At 44.4% G+C, this 25,275-nt stretch overlaps 1 protein-coding gene and 1 long non-coding RNA gene across 4 annotated transcripts in view; one reads left to right on the top strand and one right to left on the bottom strand.

Moving 5' to 3' along the window:
- Window positions 1-7,245: 7,245 nt before the first annotated feature.
- On the bottom strand, window positions 7,246-23,360 carry LOC105080556 (uncharacterized). Its single transcript, XR_836363.3, has 4 exons — window positions 23,084-23,360; window positions 14,004-14,072; window positions 12,879-12,952; window positions 7,246-9,807 (listed from the first exon to the last, which is right to left on the bottom strand). It is a non-coding gene; the product is annotated as an uncharacterized LOC105080556 (long non-coding RNA).
- TMEM233 (transmembrane protein 233) overlaps window positions 20,595-25,275 on the top strand; it is a 33,139-nt gene continuing 28,458 nt past the window's right edge. The window contains exon 1 of one of the 3 annotated variants that reach the window (XM_074356340.1): window positions 20,595-22,342. In XM_074356340.1, coding sequence (XP_074212441.1) covers window positions 22,157-22,342 — 186 coding nt within the window. In that variant the 5' untranslated portion in view covers window positions 20,595-22,156. The remainder of the gene's footprint in view (window positions 22,343-25,275) is intronic. The other 2 variants (XM_045506434.2, XM_074356341.1) reach the window with 2 other exon arrangements.

The following is a 25,275-nucleotide window of genomic DNA, read 5'->3' as shown; positions in this document are numbered from 1 at the left end:
CTCCCGGCTGGAATAGGTGGAGGGCCGGGTGGGTGGAGGAAGCACTTGGTCACCGTATTCTGTGAGAGTTTTTGTGGTTTCTCCTGCCTGGCGGGCAGACTTGAGTTGTTTCATTTCAAGGAGCCTCAGGTGTCCCTTCTCTTGGGCTTGGGGAGTTGGTCTACCCGACATGAGTTCAAACGCGCTTAACTTTATTTCTTGGCGCTAACCACATACAGAGCAGGGCAATCAGAAGCAACTTAATCCAGTTTTGTTGAGTTTCCTGATACAGCTTGACTAAGGCTGGTTTGAAGTTCTGATTAGGGGAGGTCTGATTGGGGGGGTCTCTACTTTCCCCAGTGTTTGGGGTCTCCAGGCTGAGTGCAAGGTCCACTTTATGCCCAGGGCACTCTTTATCCCCCGCTTTGTCACTTGAGACACAAATGCTGGACTGTTAAAGCTTTGTAGGGGTCCTGGGACTAAAAACCTGGGGCTTACTTCTTTTAGTAGTGCCTTAGCCACTTCAGCTGCTCTTTGAGTTGTAGTGGGGAATGCTTCTATCTGCCCAGAAAACGTGTCTCCTAGCACCAGGAGGTACCTGAAAGTGCCCGATACTCATCATGACAGTGAAGTCAGTCTGCCAGTCTTCCCCAGGAATGTCTCTCTGGTCTGAATGGGCCTTATCTGGGGGCCTCTGGGGGTCTGGGGTTGGAGTTGTTCATTGCGAAGGTGGGGTATGTCTCTACTATCCGACTGATTAAACTTTTCATACCAGAAGTTACCATGACCTCAACTAGGCAATTATATAGGGCTTCCCTCCCATAGTGAGTTCCTTGAGGAGCCTCCCTGATGGCTTGACAAGCTGCAGCTTGGAGAAAGAAGTATAGCCGGCCCAGGTGCACTAACCAGCCACCCGCGACGTCCTAATCTCTATTGAAGCCCCGTATTTTAGGCTTTGTCTAAATCTTCCTTTGTGTAGATTGGGGAATCATTGGATGGATCTCGCCCTCAAGGTATGAGGAGTTGTTGCCAAGTTACTGGTTCTAAGGCCACCCTTTTGGCATTTGCATCCACCTTGTTGCTTCCCTTTATTGCCTCTGTACCCCCATTGGTGACCCTACAGTGGATCACTGCCACCTTTTTTGGACTCTGTACTGCCTTAAGGGCTTCAGTATGCTTGAGCCATGTTTTTACCAGTGTGTTCTCTGCAGTGAGCATACCTGTCTCCTCCCAAATAGCCCTGTGTGCATGCGGGCTAGCAGACACATACCAGGAACCCATGTAAATATTTGAGATCTTCCCTGTTTTGAGTTGTAAGGCTTGGGTGAGGGCTATCTTGGCCTTTGGGGGCAGAAGTCCCTGGGGGGTAGGCTTCCTGCCTCTATGACTTGGGTCTGGGTGGTCACTGCGTATCCCACCAGCCTTTTTTCCTCCCTCATGAAACTGCTTCTGTCTGGGAACCATTCCTCTTCGGCGTTTGGGAGAGGCTCACTTCCTGGGCATGGGCGACTGGAACAGATCATGTCTATGGTTACTATAAAGTCATGCTTGAGGGGCTCCGTCTCTGTGGTCAGCAGGGCGGCAGGATTTAGCATGTGACGGTCTTTTATGGTAACCACTGGGTTATCTAAAAGCATAGCCTGAGCTTGAATCAACCTTGTGGGGGATAGCCATTCTGTTCCCTTAGAACTTACCCAAATCCTGAACCTGGTGTCTGTACAGCGGTCGGCCAACCAAACGTTAACGTCTCAGTCTCCTTTAGCAGGATTGTGGCAGCTGCCACTGCCCAGAGGCAAGGAGGCCTTCCCTTAATGGTTTGATCTAATTGTTTAGAGAAATGGGTGACCACACAAGTAAGGGGGGGGGTCTCAGTTTTTGAGCTAATACTCCAAGGGAGATTCCCTTTCTCTCATGAATGTGAAGGTCAGAGGGTTTAGCTAAAGGTGGGGGTGGCTAAATTAATTGCTTTTCAACTCTTGACAGGCCCTTTCACATTCTGAATTCCATTCAAAAGGACCATCATCCTTTCCTTTCAACTTTTTATATAGAGACCTTGCTGTTAGATCATAGCTAGGGTTCCAGATGCGGCAAAACCCGGGCATCCCCAGGAACCCCCTAAGCCGTCTTATAGTTTTGGGAGAGATGAGGCTGCAAATGGCCTCTTCCCTTTCCTGGGTTAGGTTTCTCGGACCTTTGGTGAGAATGAAGCCTAAGTAGGTCACCTTAGTTTGTGACATTTGGGCCTTTTTCTTGGCCGTCTTGTATCCTTTATCAGTCAAGCGGCTCAGAGGCCTCCTTATTAGGGCTGGCGATCAGAATCTCGTCTCCATGCTGGAGCTGGTTCCCCTCCTCCAGATACAGATCTTTGAGGTCTTTAGCTAAAGTTTCCCCAACGATGGTGGAGGAATTTTTGAACTCTTGGGTCAGGCCTGTTCAACAGTACTGTTGTTTTTGTTTCGTGTTTGGATCCTGTCACTCAAAAGCAAAAAATTCTTGTGACTTTGGGGCTAATGGAATACAGAAGACAGCACCTTTTAAGTCTAATACAGAATCGCAGGTCCTGGTGGACGGTGGGTTGGCCAGCAGGCTGTAGGGATCAGGGACCACTGGATGTATGTCCTTGCTGGCTTCACAGACTGCCCTGAGGGCCTGTTCCATCCGGTATTCCCCATTGGGTTTCTTTACAGGGAGAATGGGGTATTAAAGGCTGATCGGCACAGTCTAATAAGGCCACGGGCCATTAGGCCCTGTATCACAGGGACACTGCCCGACGAGGCCTCTCTACTGCTTTCATTGGGCCATGTTTGTCCGGATTTTAGATGGGCTATCCCAGGACACAGCTCATCCCGCCCATCCCTGGGTCCAGACTTCCAGATTTACTTGGGAGGTCAGCCTGCTCTGTCCAGGGAGGTTTGTCCTCAGCTGCTAACTTTATCATCTTGTGCCCTTTCTCTAAGAGGATGCCATTCTCCAGAGTGTCTCCCGTTAGGTGGATAGTAGCTCCCCATTCAAGTAAGCCACCACTTCCTAGCAGGGGTGTGGGGCGTTCAGGAGCGTGTAGGAAGGAGTGGGTGAGCATGTGTTCATCCTACTCACATTCTGATGGCCCCATAAATGCCCGTTCTTCGGCCTTCCCTGGTGCCCCCATAATTTCACAACTCTTGTAACCAAGTTTATCTGCTCTGTTGTTCAGACCCAAGTAAATGGCACAGGTGTCAACTGAGAATTTGACAGGCTTTCCCCCCTATGTCCAGTGTCATTCAGGGCCCCTTGGGAGTCAATTGGAGTGTCAGCCTAGGGGCCCCCGGCCCCATCATTCTTCATCTGTTTGGACCATCTGCCTTCGAGAGTGGTGGCCGGGATCTGCCATTCTCTCTTCCAGTGTCCCTCTTGTTTGCATATGGTGCACTGATTGGGTCCTGGTTTCCTTGGCTTCCTGTCCCTCAGTGGGTTTTGGGGTCACTTACCGGCATCAAGAGTCTCTGTGGGCGGTTAGCCCAGATTCTCTTGCTGACTGGTTGACATAGAGGACAACAGCCAGTGGGTGGGCTTGCCTACGGACTTTTTTATCCTCAGACTTTTCCTCCTTTACATCTCGATTATTAAACACCCGGGAGGCAACCTGGACCAGGTGGGAGGTAGGGCTATCTGGGTCTGTTTCCATTTTCTGACGTTTACGCCTAATGTTGGGGGCGCTTTGGGAAATGAAATACGACTTCATTTGCATTCCTGCACAATGACTCAGAGCCAGTGGTGGTACAGATTCGGGGGCATTCCCTGAGGCACTCTAGGGTACACTGAAGGATTTTCCCTTGACTCCTGATTGATTTCCTTTATCTTATTCCAGTTGGGACTGCCCCCGCGCCAGAGCAGCTCAGCCCCATTAGTTCCTGACCAGCTTGGTCACGAAAATCTGTTACTGATCCTTTTGAATCAGGCCCCAACGAGGACCCGATTTTGTTTGAGCCAGTAGATTGAGACCAAATTTGGCTCAGGAGCAGGAGAATTGGGTGGCAGGCTGAATTTGGCTCATGAGGTGTAGTTTGTCTACTCCAGGTCATTGGTTAACCTTAAATGTAAATAGTAATAGTTTAACAATGGCATATGGCTTGAGAATTTGCTAAGTGTCAGGTGCTATGTTAAGTGTGCTTCACTGTAATAACATTACGTGTATAATACGGCTTTCCAGCGGACTTTCTTGAGTGGGGAAGGAGAGAGTGGCATTGCAGCTACTTTTCCAAGACTTGAACGTAGCTATGGGTGGTGTCACCCTATGGACATCACCCATTCTTTGTCTCTTTTTAAGAAAGCGTTGAAACAGTTGGCCACCTGTCAAACTCACCAAATGCCAAGCAAGAAGTCATCATCAAGTCCAGTCCTGCCACTTTATTAAAAAACGTCTGAGTCTTACAGACACCCAAACACAGCAGCCATCCTGCCACCTCTCCTGGCCCCAGTCATCACTGCCTTCACCCATCCTCAGTGACCATTCAGCTTCTGGTCACAAGTTGGCAAGTAGGATCACAGAAAACCAACTGGCCCTGGGTCGACAGAGCATCCTGCCCAACAAGGGAACATGTGACTAACAGTGACTCTCTCTGGGGGAGAGACAAACTTAATAGGCATCTGGGCAGGAAACACTGCCCTGTTTATTGATGGAAAACTATTTGCCAGATTAAGAGCTCTTTGGGGACCTTTGAAGATGTTTGGCAAGGCCCAGTCCCAAAAGCTGAGAAAAAAATCCTGCAGGCCTCTGAAAACTGAGCAGCCAAAAGGTTACCTCCCCAGAAGCCTATTAAGGGAGCAGCATGAAAAGTTCTCCATCCAAGGAGGATACGTGGGAGTGACTTATGTCTTTAAGAGATGCCCCTCTTCCAGGAATTAGTCAAGCACTCCAACCTGGCCCTGCAACTTCTTCTTTGGAGCATTTTGCACAACTTTCATTAGTCATTTGTATGTATTTTATACCCACAAGCCCAAGCCTGTTCACTGTGCTGTGCTAGCCCAGTGCCAAGCACATGGTAAAAACTTACCGACCACAATGAAATACCACGTCACACCCATTAGGATGGCTCCTATCAAAGGAAACAGAAAATAGCGAGTACTGGTGGGGATGTAAGAAATTGGAACCTTTGTTCATGGTCAGTGGTAAATGGTGCAGCCGCTATGGAAAGCAGTGTGGCAGTTTCTCAAAAAATTAGAAATAGAACTACCATTTGACCTGGAAATTCCACTGCAGGTATATATCCAAAAGAACTGAAAGCAGGGTCTCAAAGAGATGGCTGTACACCCGTGTTCATAGCAGCATTAGTCACAACAGCCAAGTGTGGAAGTAACCCAAGCATCTATCAGCGGGTGAGTAGATAAACAAGATGTGGTACATACATGAGATGAATATAATTCACCCTTCAAAAGGAAGGAAATTCCGATACGTGCTACAACATGGGTGAACTTTTGGAGACATTATGTTTAAGTGAAATAAGCCAGTAATGAAAAGATAAATATTGTATGATTTCACTTATATAAAGTAGCTAAAGTAGTCACAGTTCGTACCAACAGAAAGTAGAATGGATGTTGCCAGGGCTAGGAAGAAGGGGAATGAGAGTTGTTTGATGGGTTTAGAGCTTCAGTTTTGCAAGATGAAGAAGTTCTGGAGATCAGTTCCACAACAATGTAAAATCCTTGACATTACTGAACTGTACATTTTAAAAATGGTTAAAATGGTAAAGTTTTTGTGTATTTTACCACAATTTTTAAAAGTGAATTAAAAAAAAAAAACTTCTTGAATAAATGAAGATCACTGCTGGGGAGACTTGTCAGCTATGTGGAACAAAATCCAATGCAAGCCTACTTAAACCAAAAGGAAATTTTATTGTCTCATGTGACCAAAAAAATCCCAAGAAAGATGCTTCAGGATCCAGGTGTTCAAGTGATACTATCAGGTATCTGTCCCCATCTCAGCCCTGCTTTCCCTACACTGCGGGAAAGCTGGGCACACAAAGTTGTGGAAGATGAATTTGCTCTTCATTAATAGATGTTTCTCTCTGAATTGGACATCAAGTGGAGACTATTTTCCTCCCATTTAAAAAAATTGAAGTATAGTTGATTTACAGCAGTGTGTTTGTCTCTGGTATATAGCAAAGTGATTCAGATACCTCTATACACACATATATAAATATATATGTGTATATATTCTTTTTCATATTCTTTTCCATGATGGTTTTTTGCAGGGTGTTGAATATAGTTCCATGTGCTATACAGTAGGACTTTGTTGTTTATCTATTTTATATATCGTAGTTTGTATCTGCTAATCCCAATTTTCTAATTTATCTCTTCCCCACCTCCTTTCCCCTTTGGTAACCGTAAGTTTATTTTCTATGTCTGTGAGTCTGTTTCTGTTTTGTAAATAAGTTCATTTGTATTATATTTCAGACTCCACATGTAAGTGATACTATATTTGGCTTTCTCTTTCTCACTCCTTACTTAGTGTGATAATCTCTAGGTCCATCCATGTTGCTGCAAATAGCATTATTTCATTCTTTTTTAGGGCTGAGTTGTATTCCACCATATAAATATACTATAACTTCTTTATTCATTCATCTGTTGGTGGACATTTAGGTTCCACATCTTGGCTATTGTGAACAGTGCTGCTATGAACACTAAGGTGCATGTATCTTTTCAAATTAGAGTTCTCTCTGGATATATGCCCAGGAGTGGGAATGCTGGGTCATATGGTAACTCCATTATTAGTTTTTCAAGGGACTGCTATACTGTCTTCCATAGTGGTACATTCCCACCATCAGTATAGGAGGGTTCCCTTTTCTCCACACCTTCTTGGAGACTACTTTGAAGTCTTCTCAGGCTCACCTCACACTCCAGCCACTGCAGTTGTAGCCATTTCCATGGAAAGTTCTGACCAATGACAGTGGCAGCTGGACAGGGTCTCACCTCGGCTGCAGTGCACTCTTCTTATTTCCTTCCCACGGACTTCACTGATGTTCTGGGGTCTGAGTTTGAGTTCTTCTAATGTCTGGTCAGGATTTTACATATATCATCCTTTCCATCAAATGGAAAAGGAACCAGAGCATTTATCCACATCTCCTGGTAAGCATTGGTTGAGGGCTGCTCCCAGGGGTATTAATGCCCCAGTACTTTCAGCCTGCCCAGTTTGCAAGCGAAGAATGCTCACTGTGAGATGGAGAAAATACCAGTGGGTGGGAAGAGGAGGGGAAGAGTGTGACTGAAGATGGACAGCACGAGGGACTTTTTCAAGAGTGATGAGACTCATGGTGGTGGTGATCACACGGATCCATACATGTGGTACAGTTCCTAGAACTGAACAGTCCCCAAAGCCAGTTTTTCTGGGCATTAATTTAAAAAAGAACTTAGATTAACACAATGTAAGGGGGGGAAAAGAAATGGACAAGAAATAATAGCCTGCTTAAATAATCAGGAAATTTTGAAAAGTAAGGAAGTGGTACTACTAGAAATTTTTTATCTTTTTTTTTTTTTTGCCAGTGAAAGTGCTTTTTATTTGTTTTTTTTTTAACATTTTTTATTGATTTATAATCATTTTACAATGTTGTGTCAAATTCCAGTGTTCAGCACAATTTTTCAGTCATTCATGGACATATACACACTCATTGTCACATTTTTTTCTCTGTGAGTTATCATAACATTTTGTGTATATTTCCCTGTGCTATACAGTGTAATCTTGTTTATCTATTCTACAATTTTGAAATCCCAGTCTATCCCTTCCCACCTTCCACCCCCCTGGTAACCACAAGTCTGTATTCTCTGTCTGTGAGTCTATTTCTGTCCTGTATTTATGCTTTGTTTTTGTTTGTTTGTTTGTTTTTGTTTTTGTTTTTTAGATTCCACATATGAGCGATCTCATATGGTATTTTTCTTTCTCTTTCTGGCTTACTTCACTTAGAATGACATTCTCCAGGAGCATCCATGTTGCTGCAAATGGCATTATGTTGTCGGTTTTTATGGCTGAGTAGTGTTTTTTATCTTTAATCTGGTGATGTAAAACCCAGAGGATGGGCTAAAAGGCGGTTTCAACCTAGCTAAATAGAAAATTGATAAACTGAAAAATCCTAAAGAAATTACCCAAAAAGCCACATGGAGACATGGAGCTAAGATATATGAAATAAATATTAAGTGACATAGAAGATAGTTAGGGAGGGCCTAACACATATCTAATCAGAGTATATGTGAAGAATGGAGAGAATGGAAAACATAATATTTGGAGATATGATGGTCACCGTTTTCCAACGTTTTATTATAAAGATGTGAATCTGGCGGTTAGGAAGTCCAGCAAATCCCAACCAGAATAGATAAAGGTCTTACTATATATGTCGTTGTAAAATTACAAATAGCAAAACAAAGATCTTAAAAGCAGCCGAAAGAAAAGGAAGGTCATTTGTAAAGGAAAGACAAGTAAACAGACAGACACATCTCAGCAGTAACACTGAAAGGCAGCTGAGACTGGAATGACAGCTTTAAAATACAAAGCAAAAGTAACTGTCAGACTATTATTGTGTACTCAGAAAAAACATCTTTCAAGAATGTGGACTACATAGAGACATTTCCAAAAATCAAAGTCCAGAAGGATTTATTACCGACAGATCCCATTAATATAATTTCTAAAAGATACATTTTAAAAAGAAGAATTTCATAGAGAAAATCTGAAATATAAGAAGGAACAATACCAACAGCATTGGTAAATAGGAAAATATAAATATCTATAAAAATAAACATAGCAGTAATAGTTTGTGGGATATAAAAATAGGCTGACAATATTGTCATGGGAATGTGAGCACTCCCCAATGCTTTACAAATGAATATATATTTGTGTGTGTATATATACACATTTGACCCTTAACATGGATTTGAACTGTGTGTTTCCCCTTATAGACGGATTTTTTTTTTTCAATTAATACGTACTACACTACTACACAATCTGCTCTTGGTTGCCTCCGCAGATGCAGAACTGCCGATATGTAGGGTCATTCTAAAGTTATTTGGGGATTTTTGACTGCCCCCAACCCACGTGTTCTTCAAGGGTCAACTGTATGTACACATACATACATACATACATACATATGTGTGTGTGTATGAAAATTATTCAGCCATAAAAAGAAGGCAATCCTGCCATTTAGATTTTTGGATAACATGAATGAAGCTTGAGGGCACTATGCTAAATGAAATAAGCCAGACAAAGAAAAGACAAATACTCTATGATCTCGCTTATATGTGGAACCTCAAAAAGCCAAACTCATAGGAATAGAGAGCTAATTGATAATTGCCAGGGGCTAGGGCATGGGAGAAATGAGGAGATACTGGTCAAAGGATGCAAACTTTTAGTTATAAGAGGAATAAGTTCTGGGGATCTGGTGTACAGCATGGTGACAACTGTTAACAACACTGTGTTATATAGTTGAAAGTTGCTAAGAGAGTAGATCTTAAATGTTCTCATCACAGTAACAACAAATGACAATTCTAGGAGGGGAAAGATGTGTTAACAACCTAATTGTGGTAATCACTTCTCAATATATAAGTATATCAAATTATAACATTGTACACCTCAAACTGACACAGCATTACATGTCAACCAAATATCAGTAAATCTGGAAAAATATCAATAATACAAATTAAACTTAAAAGAAGTCATCACATTACAAATAACAAAAAAGAGGAAATATGCTTTGAGTATTTGAAATTGACCTCCAGTTCAGCAAAAGCTGAGGGAATCCATCCACAAAGTAGATTCTTCAGGTAGAAGACTGTTCTGTGGTTACAGAGATTGACAGTGAGGAACTTCTGCAAGGAGAGACAAACAGGCCAACCACTGGAGCAGACCCACACGCATTTAGACATTTGATTGATGACAAATTACTAACTGTGCTCTAGTAATTAGATACCCACATGGAAAAGGAATGTCGACCTCTGTCTCACCCCACTCACTAAATGTCCTGTTTTCACAAAGGATGCTGAGACTTGGATTCACAACCAGCACTTCAGCTGTTGACAGGATTAAGAAATTGCACCTTTGCGGGGGTTGGGGTACAGCTCAGTTGGTAGAGCTCATGCTAAGCATGCATGAAGTACTTGATTCAATTGCCAGTACCTCCATTTAAAAAAAATAAATAAGAAATTGCACCTTTGGCGTGGAAATTAGGTTTTCAGAGTGGGGATCATCAGCCGTGAGTTGTCCCCAAATGGCTCCACAGCAGAGTCCCAGAGCTAATGGGTACAAACCTAGGAGATGCATCGTGACTGCAGCTGGCAGACTTGTCTGTGAGCATATGTGACACGCTGCCAGGGTCTCCCGCATGGGAACGGAGGATCCTCTGCCATAATCTGGAAGTTCTGGGTGAGCAGGTGGAGGCAAAGGCCACTTGGCTGTTACTGTTAGCGTCTCCAGCTGAACCCACAGGAACACAAACCTGTCAGCTCCCCATTGGTCTGAATCAGGTCTTATCTACCTCTGTGTCCTCTGTGTCTTATCTACCTCTGTGTCCTCAATGCCTGGCACAGGTAAGGGTATTCGTTTTCTCAGGCTGTCATAACAAGGTACTGTAGACTGACTGGCTCAAACACAGAAATTTATTTCCTCCTGGTTGCGGAGGCTGGAACTCTGTCAGCATGGTTGGTTTCTTCCGAGGGCTCTCTCCTTGACGTATAGAAAACCGTGTCTTTACATGTGTCTCTTCATGGTCTTCTCTCTGTGTCTGTGTCCAAATTTCCTCTTTTTATTAGGACACCAGTCATATTGGATTAGGGCCCACACTAATGACCTCTTTTTAACTTAATCACCTCTTTGAAGACTCTCTCCAAATACTGTTCTGTTTTGAGGTCCTGGCAGGGGTGTGGTTAGGACTTCAATATATGGGGGTGAGAGTGACACAACACAGCCCATAAGAGTAGCCATTTGATAACCTATGCTAAGTAAATAAATGAATGAATGAGCGAATGATAGAAGCCTCCAATACAACATCTCTTCTGGGAAAGAAGATCTCAGTCCCAGCTCCCTGAGCTGAGAATATGTGGGCGTTTATGATGGTCCTGGACCCCTCCCCTTCAGCCAGTGAACACAGTGTAGAGTGCAGCCATCCCCAGGGGGACACCAGGCAGCCAAGCTAAGTGCTCATACAATCTACTTGTTAATGGCTACTGCCTTGATATCTTCAGTTTTCCAGCACTAAACATTGAGGCCAGATCTCCAAGTGCCAGAGAGGCTCCAGGAGTCACCTTCAGTCACCTTTTGAAATTAACACTTACTAGTCCCCCAGTCCTGAAGAAAACATTTTGGCACACACAACTATCACCCTAAGAAAGACTTTCATAGTCAGGATATGAGGTAGGAGGATGAACTCGCTGCTCCAAGACCTGCAAGCCATTTATTTTCTAATTTTCCAGGTCAATACAGCCATTATGGCCAGAGTCCTAATTTCAAAGATGCAATTCTGTTGTCTTCACATATATCCTTGTGATCAGTGGAACACATGCCCAAGTTTTGGTAGCTGAGGAAATGATGATAAAAGGTTTGGGTACCAGAATGCTAAACCTGACCCTCCTCTCTAAAGATCTCATCGGTCTGTAAATATGAATGCTTTAAAGTGAATCATCTCAGTGGTCCCTTCGAGTCTGAGATTTGCTTATCTCTAGATACCTGGTTTCTTTAAAAATAATTATGGCTTTGATATCCATATACCACTTCATATTTATTCGTTCATTCTTTTGATCAATATTCATTCATTCAATACTCTTTCATCTGATCAATATTTACTGTGTACTATGTGCTAAGCTCGGTTCTAAGATCTGATACACAACAGTGAAAGAAGGTTTTTGCTACCATAAAGCTTATATACTAGTGGGGAAGATAGATGCTAAGTAAATAATGAGAATACAAATAATTGAAAAACATAATTGAAAACCAGGTGAAGATCACAGGTATCGTCGTTCAGCTGGAGGGATTATGCAAAAGCCCCAAGGCAACAATAAGAGTTTTCAGAGGAACAGAAAAAAGGTCCAGTGTGGCTCCAAGTATCAAAAGTTCAGTAATGAAATGTTCTGTCATTTGGTTTAAGCTGAAATCTCCCAGGTATTTGGGGATTAGGAAAGGACATTCACTCTTGTAAACAAATGACTTCTCCATTATCCCTTTCATGGGTTTCAGTTTGGATCGTGGCTCTTAAGCGTCTATCCTCTAACTTGAAGCATCCAAATGGTTTTAGCTCATCTCATGCCTCCTCAAGTCCTCTTGATAAAAGTGACTTTGTCTTTTTTGAACTCCCATTACTTAGCACTTACTGAGCACTTATCACCTGTCAGGCACCATGCATAGCACTTCACATGCATTAACTCCCCAACCTCGTTAGTGACCGTGCCATTTTATAGGCAAGAAAACTGAGGCTCACAGAGACCAGATGACTTGTCCAAAGTCACCCCAGAAAGAAGGGGAAGAACAGGGATTCGACTCATCCAGGCGTGTACGTGCCACTTTGGGCTGTACTATATTGGCTACTGTTATTCTCTGTGTGATGTACATGACCCTTGACCTAAATCAGTTCCTAAAGTCATGGAGGATCTCAGGGAGTCCCCCAGCTCTTCTAAGGGACCTTTCAGTTCTGCCATCTTACTGGTTCCAAATGCCATTTGGGACCAGAGCCAGATTGACTTCATCTGGGTCTCAGGGGAAGATTATTTTTTTTTTTAATAGAGATGCTAGGATTTGAACCCAAGGTTACAAATTTATCTGCCTCTTTTGGAAAGTTCCCCAGGTGATTCTGGTGAGTAGCCAGGAAGAGGTCAGGTTTATGCAGCCTGGCCTTCCTGACATGAGCAGCCTGTGCTGGGAAACTTTCAGAAGTGGAGAGTCCATTACATACCGGTTTGATTTGTCCTGATATTTGGAACCTTCTTTCTTGTTTGCCTGAACTCTACTCTTCCCAACTTTGGTCACCTGAAAAAATGAGTCATCCGGTGTCAAGCAATACCATATGGTTGAAAACTCTTATAGCTGATCAGCAATATCACATCCTATTTCCTGGAAATGTGCTGCTTTGTTTTGGTTTTTGAAAAAAAAAAAAAAGCAACGATCAGAGCTTCTCAGAATGCAAATCATAAGACAAAAGAAAAGCACTGTGTGCCTCATTATATCCAGTTTGCAGGAAAGGTCAAAAGTACAGAAAGAAGGGAGAGGGGTGGAAAGAGCAGTGGGGGAGGAGGCAGTTGATAGGGACAGAAAGGGAAGGGGGGAAGAGCAGGTCAAATGCGCGCTCTGCTGTGGTTCTGAATTTTGAAAACCCACTTTCACTCTTACTCAGAAGAAACATAGAGCCCTCGTTGGCCCAGAAGATCCAGGAAAGTTTTCATCCTTAATGCACAAAATTCCCTAAGAGGCCCAGAAAAGCTGTTTTTTCGTTGGATCGTGATGGAAAAGCCCACCCCGTTATGTATAATTGAAGACATTTAGGGCAGCATTACAACCCTTCCTGCTTCTCCACAGCCTCCAAACCCTCGCTAATGTGCAGCTTTCCCAGGAAGCTCTCTGAAGCAATTAAAAAATGGTTATTCTGCTGTCTGGGAAGAGTCTGAGCTCATCCCGGCCTCTGTGTGGACTGCAGCAGCGCATTAAGGAGCTGTTCACTTCACTTGTATTCATTCTACAAACTTTCCTCAGACTGTGCTTGCTAACCATGTAGGTGAGGCTCGTTACTTTTTTTTTTTCCTTCAAAATAACACGATGTAATGATTGTTTTCAATAAGCATTTCCTCTTCATTTATCCTGTTGATTTCTAATTTGCCCCATGTAGGAAATAAAATTATGTTGTGTGTGGTCTCTACCCCTCAGGAAAAATTTGTTCCTGAAATGTTAATGCTGGAATCTTCATCTTCCACATAGGACACCTAATTTAATTAACAGCAAATGTTGGTACTAAATGGAGTGTTATTTTGCATTTGCAACTGTAATATACACAAGTCTCCAAAAATGGAAGGAAAAAAATGGTTACCTTACTAGGCTGTGTAGTTTGGAGCAGTGTTATTCAGTGCATTTCACAGACCAGCAGCACCAGCAGGACCTAAGATTTTGTAGGAATAAAAAACACTGCTTTAGAGCAGTGATGCCTGATTGAAGGGATTTTTGCCCCACCCTCCCCGAGGAAGTACAGGGCAATATCTGGAGACATTTCTGGTTGTCACAGTTGGGTGTGCGGATGCTATTGGAATCTGGTGGGTGGAGGCCAGGGATGCTGTTCACCATCCTGTAAGGCACAGGATGGTCCCCGCAACAAGGAACGATCTGGCCCAAAATGTCAGTAGTGCTGCTCTTGAGAAATTCTGATTAAAGGAAAGTGAATTGGAAATAGTGGGATGGGAGTGGAGAAAGCAAAAAGAAAGTGTTTCAAGCCGATAAACACTAGAAGTGAAAGAGACAAGGAAAATATCAGCAAGAGAGTCTTGGGCTGTGATTATGGGGACTGCGCACCCTTAGGGGCATTATTTACAGTTTCACTTTACACATTTTATAAAATGAAGGGAGGAGAGATTGAACCAAAAGAAAGGGATTATTATGCCTGAGTTTCTTTTCAGAATAATATTTCCCCAGCTTTATTAATCCATAGATGACCTTCCCTGTGTTTGCTGTTTCTGAGCGTCATCTTTGCTGTTTAAATTTGTACTTTAATTAACATACTTTCTATTTTTAAGACATGTTTTCAAAGGAAATGTTATGATACTATCATTAGTTTATAGCCACCCTACCTGTCATAACTGGAAGTAAACACCATTCATAGAAAACAGTGTATTAAAGTCTAGCTAGATACCATTGCCTTGCCAAGACTTACAGCCTGCGGCCAGCCCTGTCTTGGTTCAATGGGAAGTTAATGAGGGTTAGAGGAGTTAAAGGCTTGTTAATGCCAACCTGAGACCCTCTGTATCACCTTAAATGACTTTACACTTACCCCAGTGATGCATCTACACTTTGGAAGAGAGTGGCGTAGCGCTTAAGAGGGCAGACTTTGGAAGCACATCCACCTGGGTCCCTGACTTAACCCTGATTCATTGGCTGTAGGATATTGGGCAGGTGACTTCACCTTGCCATAACCCAGCTCCTCACTGGGAGTTAGAAGTAGACCATAGGGTGTTATAGAAGGCAGCCTCCGAGGTGGCCCCCAGGGATCTCCATCTTCAGCCATTTATGTTCTCGTACCTCCCGTCCCCTTAAGTGTGTGCTGGATGGAGTGACCACTGTAACCAGTAGCGTACAGCAGTAAAGGTGGGGTGAGACTAGGTTGCAAGAGTCTCTCTCTTTCTCTTTCTCTCTCTCCTCCTACCCCTCTCCCACCCCAACCCGCTTCTTTTGGAGAAACAAGCTGCCGTGTCAGTAGTCAGCAGAGACATAAGGCCAACCAACAGCCACGTGAGTGAGCCTGAAAGTGAATTCCCCCCCGGTTAAGCCTTGAGATGACTGCAGCCCCAGCCTGAGGGAGACTCTGACAGGTTATTGATAAAAGCTGCACCAAAATTCTCAACCCATAAAAGCCATGACATAATACATATTTATGAGATAATACATATTTGTTTCAAGCTGCTGAATGTTTATATCATTTGTTATGTGCAACAGATAACAAATACAGTCATGATGAGGGTTACATAAGATAATTGTCTTCTATTCAAGGAAGAAGTCCTGCTGGAAATATTGTGGAGGAAATGCACAATACTGCTGATATGAGCTAACCAATTTCATTATAAATATGAGTGGGACAGCCAGAGCTCCTCAGAGAACTAAGATGAAAATAGCACAACTGACCTACAATCAAAAGAGAGAAACTATAAAAGAAAACATCCTTAAAGTTATAATTAGTAGTTTCAGAGAGATTCAAGAAGATATTCATTTTTAAATAAGAATAATAATTATAGGCCCTAATAATACTGAAGATATCAGTAAATAAGGAGCTCTTAGAAATTAAAAATGTTATTACCTAATAATTTTATGTAATATTTTATTTAATAGACAGCCTGGAAATAAATTTCCCAAAGTCAATTTTAATCACTCTCTAGCAACTCATTAGTGCAACTGATCAGCGCAGAAGAATGTTCATTGGCTCACATCATAATCTGGTTTAAAATGCTTCAAAGGTTTCCCGTTGCTCTTAGAATAAAATCCATGCTCCTTACCAGTGCTGGAAAGGTCCTACAAGGTCTGGCCTCTGCTACCTCATCTCCTACCCTCACTGGCCTTTTTTCTGTTTCTTCAGCATCCTAAGTTCTTTCCCACTGTAGGGCCTTTGCACATGCCATTCCCATTGCCTGGAATGTTCTTCTCTCAGCTCTTCAAATGTCTGGCCTCTTTTTAGCCATCAGTTCTCCACTCAGATGTCACCTCCCCAAGGAGACCTTCTAAGTCAGCCTTGGACCCAGCAGACCTCAACTGACACATTCACATTAGAACATTAGAGGAAGGACTCTTTGCAGAATTGTGGGGAACCACAGTGCAGTTCTCCAGGAGCAAAAGAGTGGCTGGCACCCCTCTTTCACACTTGGGAAGGGTATAATACAGAGCATTAGGTTTAAAAAAAATTCAAGATTCAGAATGATGCATACACTTTCATTGCAAGTGTATGAAATATACCTGAATACACTCAGGGATTAGAAGGAGGCGTGGAAAATGTACTAGTAGGTTGAGGTATAGATTATTTCTTTCTAACTTCTGTGATCCCTATTATAATATTTGCTGATTATTATGAGTGGTTTCTTGACCCGAAACAAATAGACTGCCAGGTATTTCTCCAGCAAAGATGGGTATGTTCAGGATCCGCAGAGAACTGCAATACGGGGTCTGTCGCCATGGTGAGCCACATGCAGGTCCCGGCACCGCAAGGGAAAGAGAACGCTTTTATAGAGGGGAAAAGGAAGTTGCGAGGGCTCTAGTAAATAGAGTCCATGGCTTTTCATTGTCTGAGTCTTTGCCAGGAAAGGAGAGAAATCTTTCTTCTTCAGGCTAGGCTCTGTTATCATTGCAGGGCATGAGAGCTCCCCCTTGTGGTCTCCCAACTCTATTTAATTGAAGTTTGTTTCTTAAATTTTTTACAGCAGGTTCATCCATAAGTTGCAGAGTATAACCTAAAACACAGCATTATCATTATTAAATATTATCAGTTGATATATCAAGACACGTGTGTGTGTGTGAGATCTAATCATCAAGAAAAATGATGGATTGGATACTGTTCTTCTCTGGTGCAGTGGAGGATGAATGGGAAAAGTATTGCATTTTAAGTCTGAGAGTTTGTGTTTTATGCCTCTCCATCCTCAAGTGATTTCATTAAAAGGTGTGGTTTAAGAAATTAACAGTACAGAATCTGTTTCCCTGACCATACTCCCTTCTCCCCTGTTTTGCTCTTTTTTCTCCCTGGCAAGAGGACCAAAGTTGTTGGAAACTGGAAAGGTAAATGGTTTTCTAATAATATTAGCCAAAAAGATACTGTTCTTTTGTAGCAAACCCCTGAGACGACAGCAGTTACTTTATGACTGCTGAAGCCTGGTACTTGAGACTAATGCAAAATTTGGCAGCAAACGCATTCGACTTCTTCCCATTCCTAAAGATCTGGAACCATTCCCTTGCATTTTTCACAGATCAGCAGATTCTCAATATCTCTTTCTCCCTTCTCTCTCTGTTCCCCTCCCTGCCTCCCTCCTTCCTCCTATCATGGAATCCTAGACACAACTAAGATCGAAAAGCACAGATTCAACATCACCCCACTAAATTCTGTAGATCTGGGGATCCGTTTGGCATTGAGAAGTTCTTCTTTGAATCTGTCTCATCTGAATCATCTCATTTCTATAGTCCACTGAATCTTTGATTGTTTCCTTGGCCTAAATTTAAATTTTACCTTTGGTACATATCTTAGAATACAATTTCTCAACCAGCAAATCTGAGTTTTCTCTGGCCTTTTAAAGACAGACATCTACCCTGTAAGATCAGGAGTCATAAACAAATGATCACACATGCTGGTGATTGGGTACAAAAGATGTCCATCACAGCATTTTTCATGTTTTTTTAACAATGAAAACCTACTAAAAGTAACCTAAATATCTGATAAAGAACAGTCCATCTAATTAGTAGGAAATGAGGCAGACTATGAAAATATCTGCAAAGAATGTTAATAGAGATATGACACACACATATAGAAAGAGGATTAGAAGGAAAAATTCCCTAATTTTTATGGTGGTTACCACTGGATGGTAGGATACAGGTGATACCTCTTATTATTTATGCCTTTATTCGTTTTCCAACTTTTCTCTCTCTATGCAAGTATTACTTTTACATTTGGAAATAAAACTTTTTTCAAAGATCAGAAAAGGTAAGTTGCTTCATCAGAATCTGGAAAGCTACAGTGAGTCTCTTCCCTCTCCTAGACGGGCCATTAGGCAGTCACTTTTCTCCTTTCATTTTAAAATGGGAAGGTATTGCCACTTTATTAAGCAGTCAGCCAGTAGGGTTCATTCAGAAGCAATAAACTGACCTCTTAAGAGAAAATTAGTGAAGCTCAGGAAATTAGAGCTGGAAACCCCTACTGAGTGATCTAATGTATCGCTCAAGAATCAACACATATACATTCCACTTCCTGGTATACGTGCTTTCTTTTCAATCTAATTGTAAATCTTTCAAGTGATTGCAATTTCACTACTACATTTTAGACCAGTCAACAAGCTATTAATCCATCTTCCCTGAGCAGAATATAATAACTCCAGGAAACTTTAGAGATGCCCGACTGAATGTCCTGTCTGGACCTGCTAGGTGAATGGGTATCTTAGACCTAGTTCAAATCCGGGCACCTCCACTCAGCTACAAGACCTTCCACATGACCCTTTACCTGTCTGATCCTAGGTTTCCTCAGGTGTAAAAAGGAAACCTCTCCACCTACCTTGCAAATGGTGGTGTAGGAATTCAATGAGATGATGCGCCTAGGGAATGCACTGAATGCACACAGTAGGTACTCAGTAAATGGTGATTACACGGTGTTGGACCAGGGTTGAACAGTTGTTTTCCTGGCAGAGGAGATGGGCTCTGCTGAGTCAACAGCACCGTTTTTTGTATGTATTTCTGTGGATGACACAAGTGGGTTGGAGTGGATAGTGCAGCTTATGACCTTGAAACAGCAAAATTCCATTTGGCACCCAATCCTTGGGCTTAGTCACACCAGCTAAGTTCACCAGGCTGAGATCACAAGTACGGCTCACACAGCCCCCGTCAGAGCCTTTTCGCTATTGGTGAAAGCTGCAGCTCAGATACTGGCCGTGGGGATGGGGAAAGGAGGGTGGAATGGAGAGTCACGTTTAAGATGGAATCAGTAGGGTTTGATGAATTGTCCACTTAGAGGCTGAAGGAAAGAGAAAACAAGGCCCTCAGGTTCCTAACTTGAATGACTAAATGCACAATTTATTGAGTCTATTGGGCGCCTACTAAAGACCAGGAACTGGGCCCAGGGAACACCACAGTGAACTAAACAAAAATACGTATCTCTGCTCTTGTGAGTTTACCTTCTAGTTGTCGGGACAGGACAGACAGTAAATAGTAAACAAATAAATAAACGAGACAATTTCTGCTTGTGATAACTGTGACAAAGGAAATAAACAGGATAATAAGATGGAGAAAAAGAAGATGGAAGCCTGCCTTGGATATGATGGTCAGGGAAGGACTCAGGAGGTAATAATATATGAGGTGATGGGTCCTGAAAAATGAGGAGTCAACAGGTGAAGAGAGAAAGGGAAGCATTTCAGGAAGAAGGAAGAGCGGGTACACGGCCTTGGGATAGGAAAAGCCTAGGTGTATTACTTGAGAAAAGGGGGAAAAGGCCTCTGTAACTGGACTTAGTGAAGGGAGAAGACTGGTTGGAGAGACGGTTAGAGAGGTGGCAGGACCCATTAGCCAAGGACCGAGCCAAGAAACAGGTTCTGGGGGAGGACACGTTCACCTTTGACATGCTGAGTTTAAGGCACCAGAGGGGACTCTCAGAGGAAAGATCCAGACCTACATCCTGAGAATTAGAGATGGTAGTGGGATTTGAGAAAACATTCAGTTACATCAAAATCACTGGAGAGTGTTCTAAAAATACAGATTTCTCAGGCATTAAAAATACAGATTTCTGAAGTTCCTTCCTGGGAAATTCTAACTCAAGTAGGTCTTGGTCAAGATCTGGGAATCATTTGTCAATACTTGCAGGTAAAATTCTGATCCATTCATTCAAGAACTATTTCCGGCATTCCTAGTTGTGCCAGGACGATTCTAAGTCCTGGAGATACAGCCCTGAACAGGTTACAGAGCTTAGAGTCTCAAGAAAGACAGCGAAAGAGCAAGCAAATAAATTACAATAGTGATACATATCACAAAAACTGGTCAAATACATAATAATTATGGGGACATACACTAATGAAATCTAAAGAGAAGCTCTCTCTGAGGAAGTGACATTTCAGTTGACAGCTGAGAAATCAGGAGCAGTCATGTGACAGTCTGAGGGGGCAGCCAAGTCGAAGCATTAGTTGAGAACTCAGGAGATGAATCTAATCCTTTGGTTTATTCCCGCTTGAGGAATGAGGGAGAAGACATAGTGGAGAAGGCTCTATTTCATCTTTTTATGTTCACCCAGCAAGCTATGCCAAGCACAATGCCAGGTATTCTGTCAAGTGCTGACACAAAGGTGAGCAGCACGGTTTCCTCTCTCAGGGAGTTTGCTGCCCAATGAGGGAGGTAGATTACGAAGTCAGTATGGCCCCATGAGGTGAGTGAGATCATCTCAGATAATCAATTCATGTTCTGGGAAAGCCAAGCAGATGATTAATCCTTCATCTCATCTCATTTCTCCACATGATCATGTGAGCAATTGTTTTGGAGAATTGCATACTAAAATTATTTGTATTTCTCTGTGGCCCTCCAGCTCAGACTCTGGATTTTGGGTGAAATATTTGCAACCCTGGATATTGGGTCTGAGATACTGTATGATGACTACCTTGGGGGGAAAATATTGTCCTCATAATAGCAAGCATTTATTGAGCACTTAGAATCACCTGGCTTAACATGCAATCTCATAGTCTTCCCAGCATCCCTATGAGGCAGGCACCCTTATAATTTCACTTTTTTTGTGGATGAAGAAATTGGAGCTCAGCAAGGGTGAAGGGAATTTCCTGAGGTCATTCAACTCAGATGTGGCAATTTCCCAGCTTTGCCTGGGTTTGGAGCCCCAGCCCACGCCGTCTTTCATGAATTGCTCAGATACAGATGCAGTTGCTATCCTCATCCCAGTTCCCAAAGTGGATCTCTCTCTCTCTCTTTCTCCTCCCCATCCCAGTTATCCACCTGGGTTGTCTACACTAGTTAGATCTACCTGCTTCTCTCCTATAGGTGGAAAAGTGCGGAGGAGAAGGATTTCTTGTTTCCGTGTTTGGGAAAAAGTGGAGGGTACCGGGGCCAGCCCTGACTGTCTCCAGAGGCCTCTTGTGCGGTGTGTGAAAGGTTGGCCCAAAGCTAAGCTCCTTGCTGCTTGCCCACCTGTTGGAGGAGAGAAATTACTGAGGTTCAGTGTTCAGAGTCTTAGAAGAAGGATGAAGGCAGGCGAGGCAAATTGTTGAATGAAGAGGAAGTAGTAAGTCTGTTGCCACCTAGGTAGAGTTGGGTGGCCAACTGGATGGAGTTGGTTCACCTCTGTAACACTGAATGTATTCAAATTCAGCTGCTTAAAAGGATGAGCTGGTCATTTCAGCTTGTATGTCATCGGCTAGTTTGCAACTTTAAAGGGCCTTCGATTTCCCTTCCCTAAGCCTCGTTTTATCCTGGGCTCTTCAGTGTGAGTCTGTGCGTCTGCCTGATGGTCTCTGGGTGTGTCGTCAAGGAGTGCCTTTCCCCTGTTTCTTAGGCTGGCTGGCTCCCTCTCTCCTCCCCGCTGCCTCCCCCACTCCCTCGCTCCCTCCCTCCCTCTTGTGCGGAGGCTCTTGGCCCAAGTCCCTGAGCCCAAGCGGGTTCAACGGGAGGGAGCTGGAGGGGTGAGGTTACGTCTCCCTGGAGTCCCGCGCCACTGGCTTTTCAGAGACTCGCCAGGAGCCTGAGGCCAGAGTCCCAGACCGCGCCGACTGGGCAGTCCTCCGCCTCCCTGCACCGGCCGCCTCGCCCATGTCTCAGTACGCTCCCAGCTCGGACTTCAAGAGGGCTTTGGACAGCAGTCCTGAGACCAACACTGAGGATGAGAAGACCGAGGAGGACGCGCCCATGCCCAGGAACTACCTGTGGCTCTCCATCGTCTCGTGTTTTTGCCCCGCGTACCCCATCAACATCGTGGCTTTAGTCTTCTCCATCATGGTGAGTAAACTGGACCCGGAGCAGCCAGGGGAGGGAGATCTGGGCGGCACTGAGCGCCTCCGGAGGACTCCGCGCACTGTCCACCCTCCATCCTTCCCTTCCTCACTGCCCTGCATTTCTTTTGTCCTCTGAGCCACCCGTTCACTTTACTCAGGCCGAACTCTCCCCCAACAACCATCAGCGCCTCCTGTGGCGCTCAGAGCCCAGACCAAGCCTCCCCCAGGCCGTCTCCACTTCCTTCCAGAGCCATTGGTCCATTCTCTCCAACCCAGGGAAGTTCTTCCTTGGACTTTAATGGCTTCTCTCCCTGCCTCCTCTGACATCCGCAAGCACATCTGGTTCTTCTCAGCCCGCTTTGCTAGAGGCTCACCGCACGCCACCCTTGCAGGCAGCAGCATGCCCCGTTCTCGGAGCGCGCAGGCTCTGCGCCCCGCTCTGCCTCGCCCGGCGCTCCCGCTCTCCAGCGCACAGCCCCGCCGCTTTTAGGGCAAGCCCCCTCTTCCCTTGCTGCGCTCAGGGCGCCTTCTCAGCCACTCTCTGAGGGTCCCCAGGCGATTCCCGATGTCCTCTAGACCCGTAGTCCCACACTTTAGCACGCCCTCTCTGGGTCGTCAGTTCCTTCTCCCTCCCTCCTACGGCAGCTCCCTCTCCTTGGCTCTCTTCAGAACCCCTTGGCCCCTCTCTCCATTGAGCCCTCTCTCTCTGCAGGCCCTTTTGGCCCCCCCCCTGCGCCCCTCTCACCAGCAATGTGCGTGCTCGCCTCTACCTCCTCTACTCCAGCACGTTGTGGTTCCTCTCTCATTTGCTGCGCAGGGACCCTTTCCCGCCTCTCGGTGTCTCCCAAGGGCTCCCAGGCGCCCCTCCACCGGTGGGTCCTTGGGAGCTCCCGGGAATGCAGTGGGGACTCCCAGGTCCGTTGCGGCTCCGCGCCCCTTTGCACGCTCGCCTCCCGAAATGTGCACCTCTCCTTCTCGAGTAGAGGCAGCCGGTGCTTCCAGCCCGCCCCTCGGAGCTCGCCTCTGCGACCCTCTTCAGCCCCGGTAGGAACTCGGTGCGAACCCCTCCCACCAGGAGGGCCAGGATTGTCAGCGAGGTCCTAGCCTTATTGACTGGAGCAGCTGGCCCGGCACTGTCCCGGGACAACCCTTGCAGTGAGCCCCCTCCCCCACCCACCCATCTTGCCTGACCGAGCTCCCCAGCCGCAGACAGGGAGAGTCCGGATTCAGTTCAGTAAAGATCGAGAGCCACTGCCCCTCCCGCAGTCCAGGTCTGCTCACACTTGCCCGCGCGTGGCACCGTCTTCCCTCCGTGGGTACACACGGAGACCTCATTTGCACGCGCAACTTGATTTCTCCCACACCCCGTTTTTAGGACACTCGCACCATCATCGTTCAGGCGTTCAGCCGCTGAAGTTCTGACTGCCTGGTTCTAATCCTAATTCCACCAGGTACTAGCTGTATGGTGTGTGGAAATCACTGCATTTCTCCTGACCTCAGTCTCTTTGTAAAATGGAAGTAATCAGAGCCATATTTCTTGGAGTTGTGCATACTGATGAGATAAATTATAAACTGCTTTGAACAGTGCCCAGCATGCTGGTGTTATTAGACCTTTACTCAAACGTCACTTCCGGAGGGCTTCTCTGGTCAGTGCTTAAAATCATTCTCCCGCCCAGGTCTGTTCTCCCTTCCCTACTGCTTTTTGCCCAAAGCTCTTGTCTCCATCTGATATATTATTTCACTTCATTAACATGCTTATTGTCTGTGTCTCCTCATTAGAAAAATATAAGCTCTCTGAGGGCAGAGATTTGTATTTGTTGCTTGTTATTTGTTGCTGTATCTTCTTCACCTGGAAGAGAATCTGGCAGGTGTTAGATGCCCAGTAAATATTATGAAATGAATGCATGTATGAATGAATGGTGTTAATGGGTCACGATGTCTGTTTCACTCCTGAGGCTTTTTCCCACATGGGACCCCCAGCAGCTACCATATCAGGTTTCTTAGGACCAAACAGCCCGTTTCCTCCCTTCCTTCCTCCCCCAAGATATCCGGTCTTGGATTTTTTTGCAGCAAAGCAGGGGAGGATACAGCAGCCAGATTCTCCAGGCAGCAGCAGCCTCTCTGGCTGGTATTGGTGCCCACAATCTATCCTGGTTTATTAATGAATCAGCAGCCAATTTACCCCAGTGCCAACCAGAAAACTGCCTGCCCGCCATTGATCTGAGACGAGCTAAAACTCCAGCTGGTGGTGACAGGTTGGACACTAATGATACCACTTGGTGTGTCCTGGGGAATAAGATTTGTATGTGCTTTGAATAGAAACTTTTTTCTGGCCCCCTCATCCCCATTCCCTCCCCCAAGACTTTTTCACTAGGTTTACAGCAAGAGACCATTCTATTGCCAGAACATAGACACTGGAGTCAGAAAGTTGGCTGTGGTCAAGTTTCATACCCTTTTAAAGCCTTGGTTTCTTTGTCTAAAAAATGGGGATGTGGAAGTGTTTTAAGTGGAGCAAAACTGTTGTAAGGATAAAACAGAATAAAAGCACGTCAAGTCACCAGCTTTGTACTCTGTATGGGCAATAACCGTCAGACAGATGGGTAGATTTGGAGCCTGGAAACATCGTGTGGAAACAAACAGAGCATCAAATCAGTGAAATCTAATTTCTAAAAGGCCCTTCCTACATACACCCTCCCTGTTGCACTCCCTCTAAGGTACTAGAAGCATTTTCCCTTTTGAATAGTGCAGATCTCGACTTGACAAGATTCATAATGAAGACTCCAAAGTCTAAAGGATACGGAAGAGAGAAAGGGGTCAGGGAGGGTATATGATAGAGCGCATGCCTAGCATGCAGGAGGTCCTGGGTTCAAGCTTCAGTTCCTCCATTAAAAATAAATAAATAAGCCAAATTACCCCAAAAAATTAAAAAAAAAAAAA

Source organism: Camelus bactrianus, chromosome 32, assembly GCF_048773025.1.
Source record: "Camelus bactrianus isolate YW-2024 breed Bactrian camel chromosome 32, ASM4877302v1, whole genome shotgun sequence".
NCBI classification, from domain to species: Eukaryota; Metazoa; Chordata; class Mammalia; order Artiodactyla; family Camelidae; genus Camelus; species Camelus bactrianus.
This window is presented reverse-complemented; position numbering and strand designations above follow the sequence as displayed.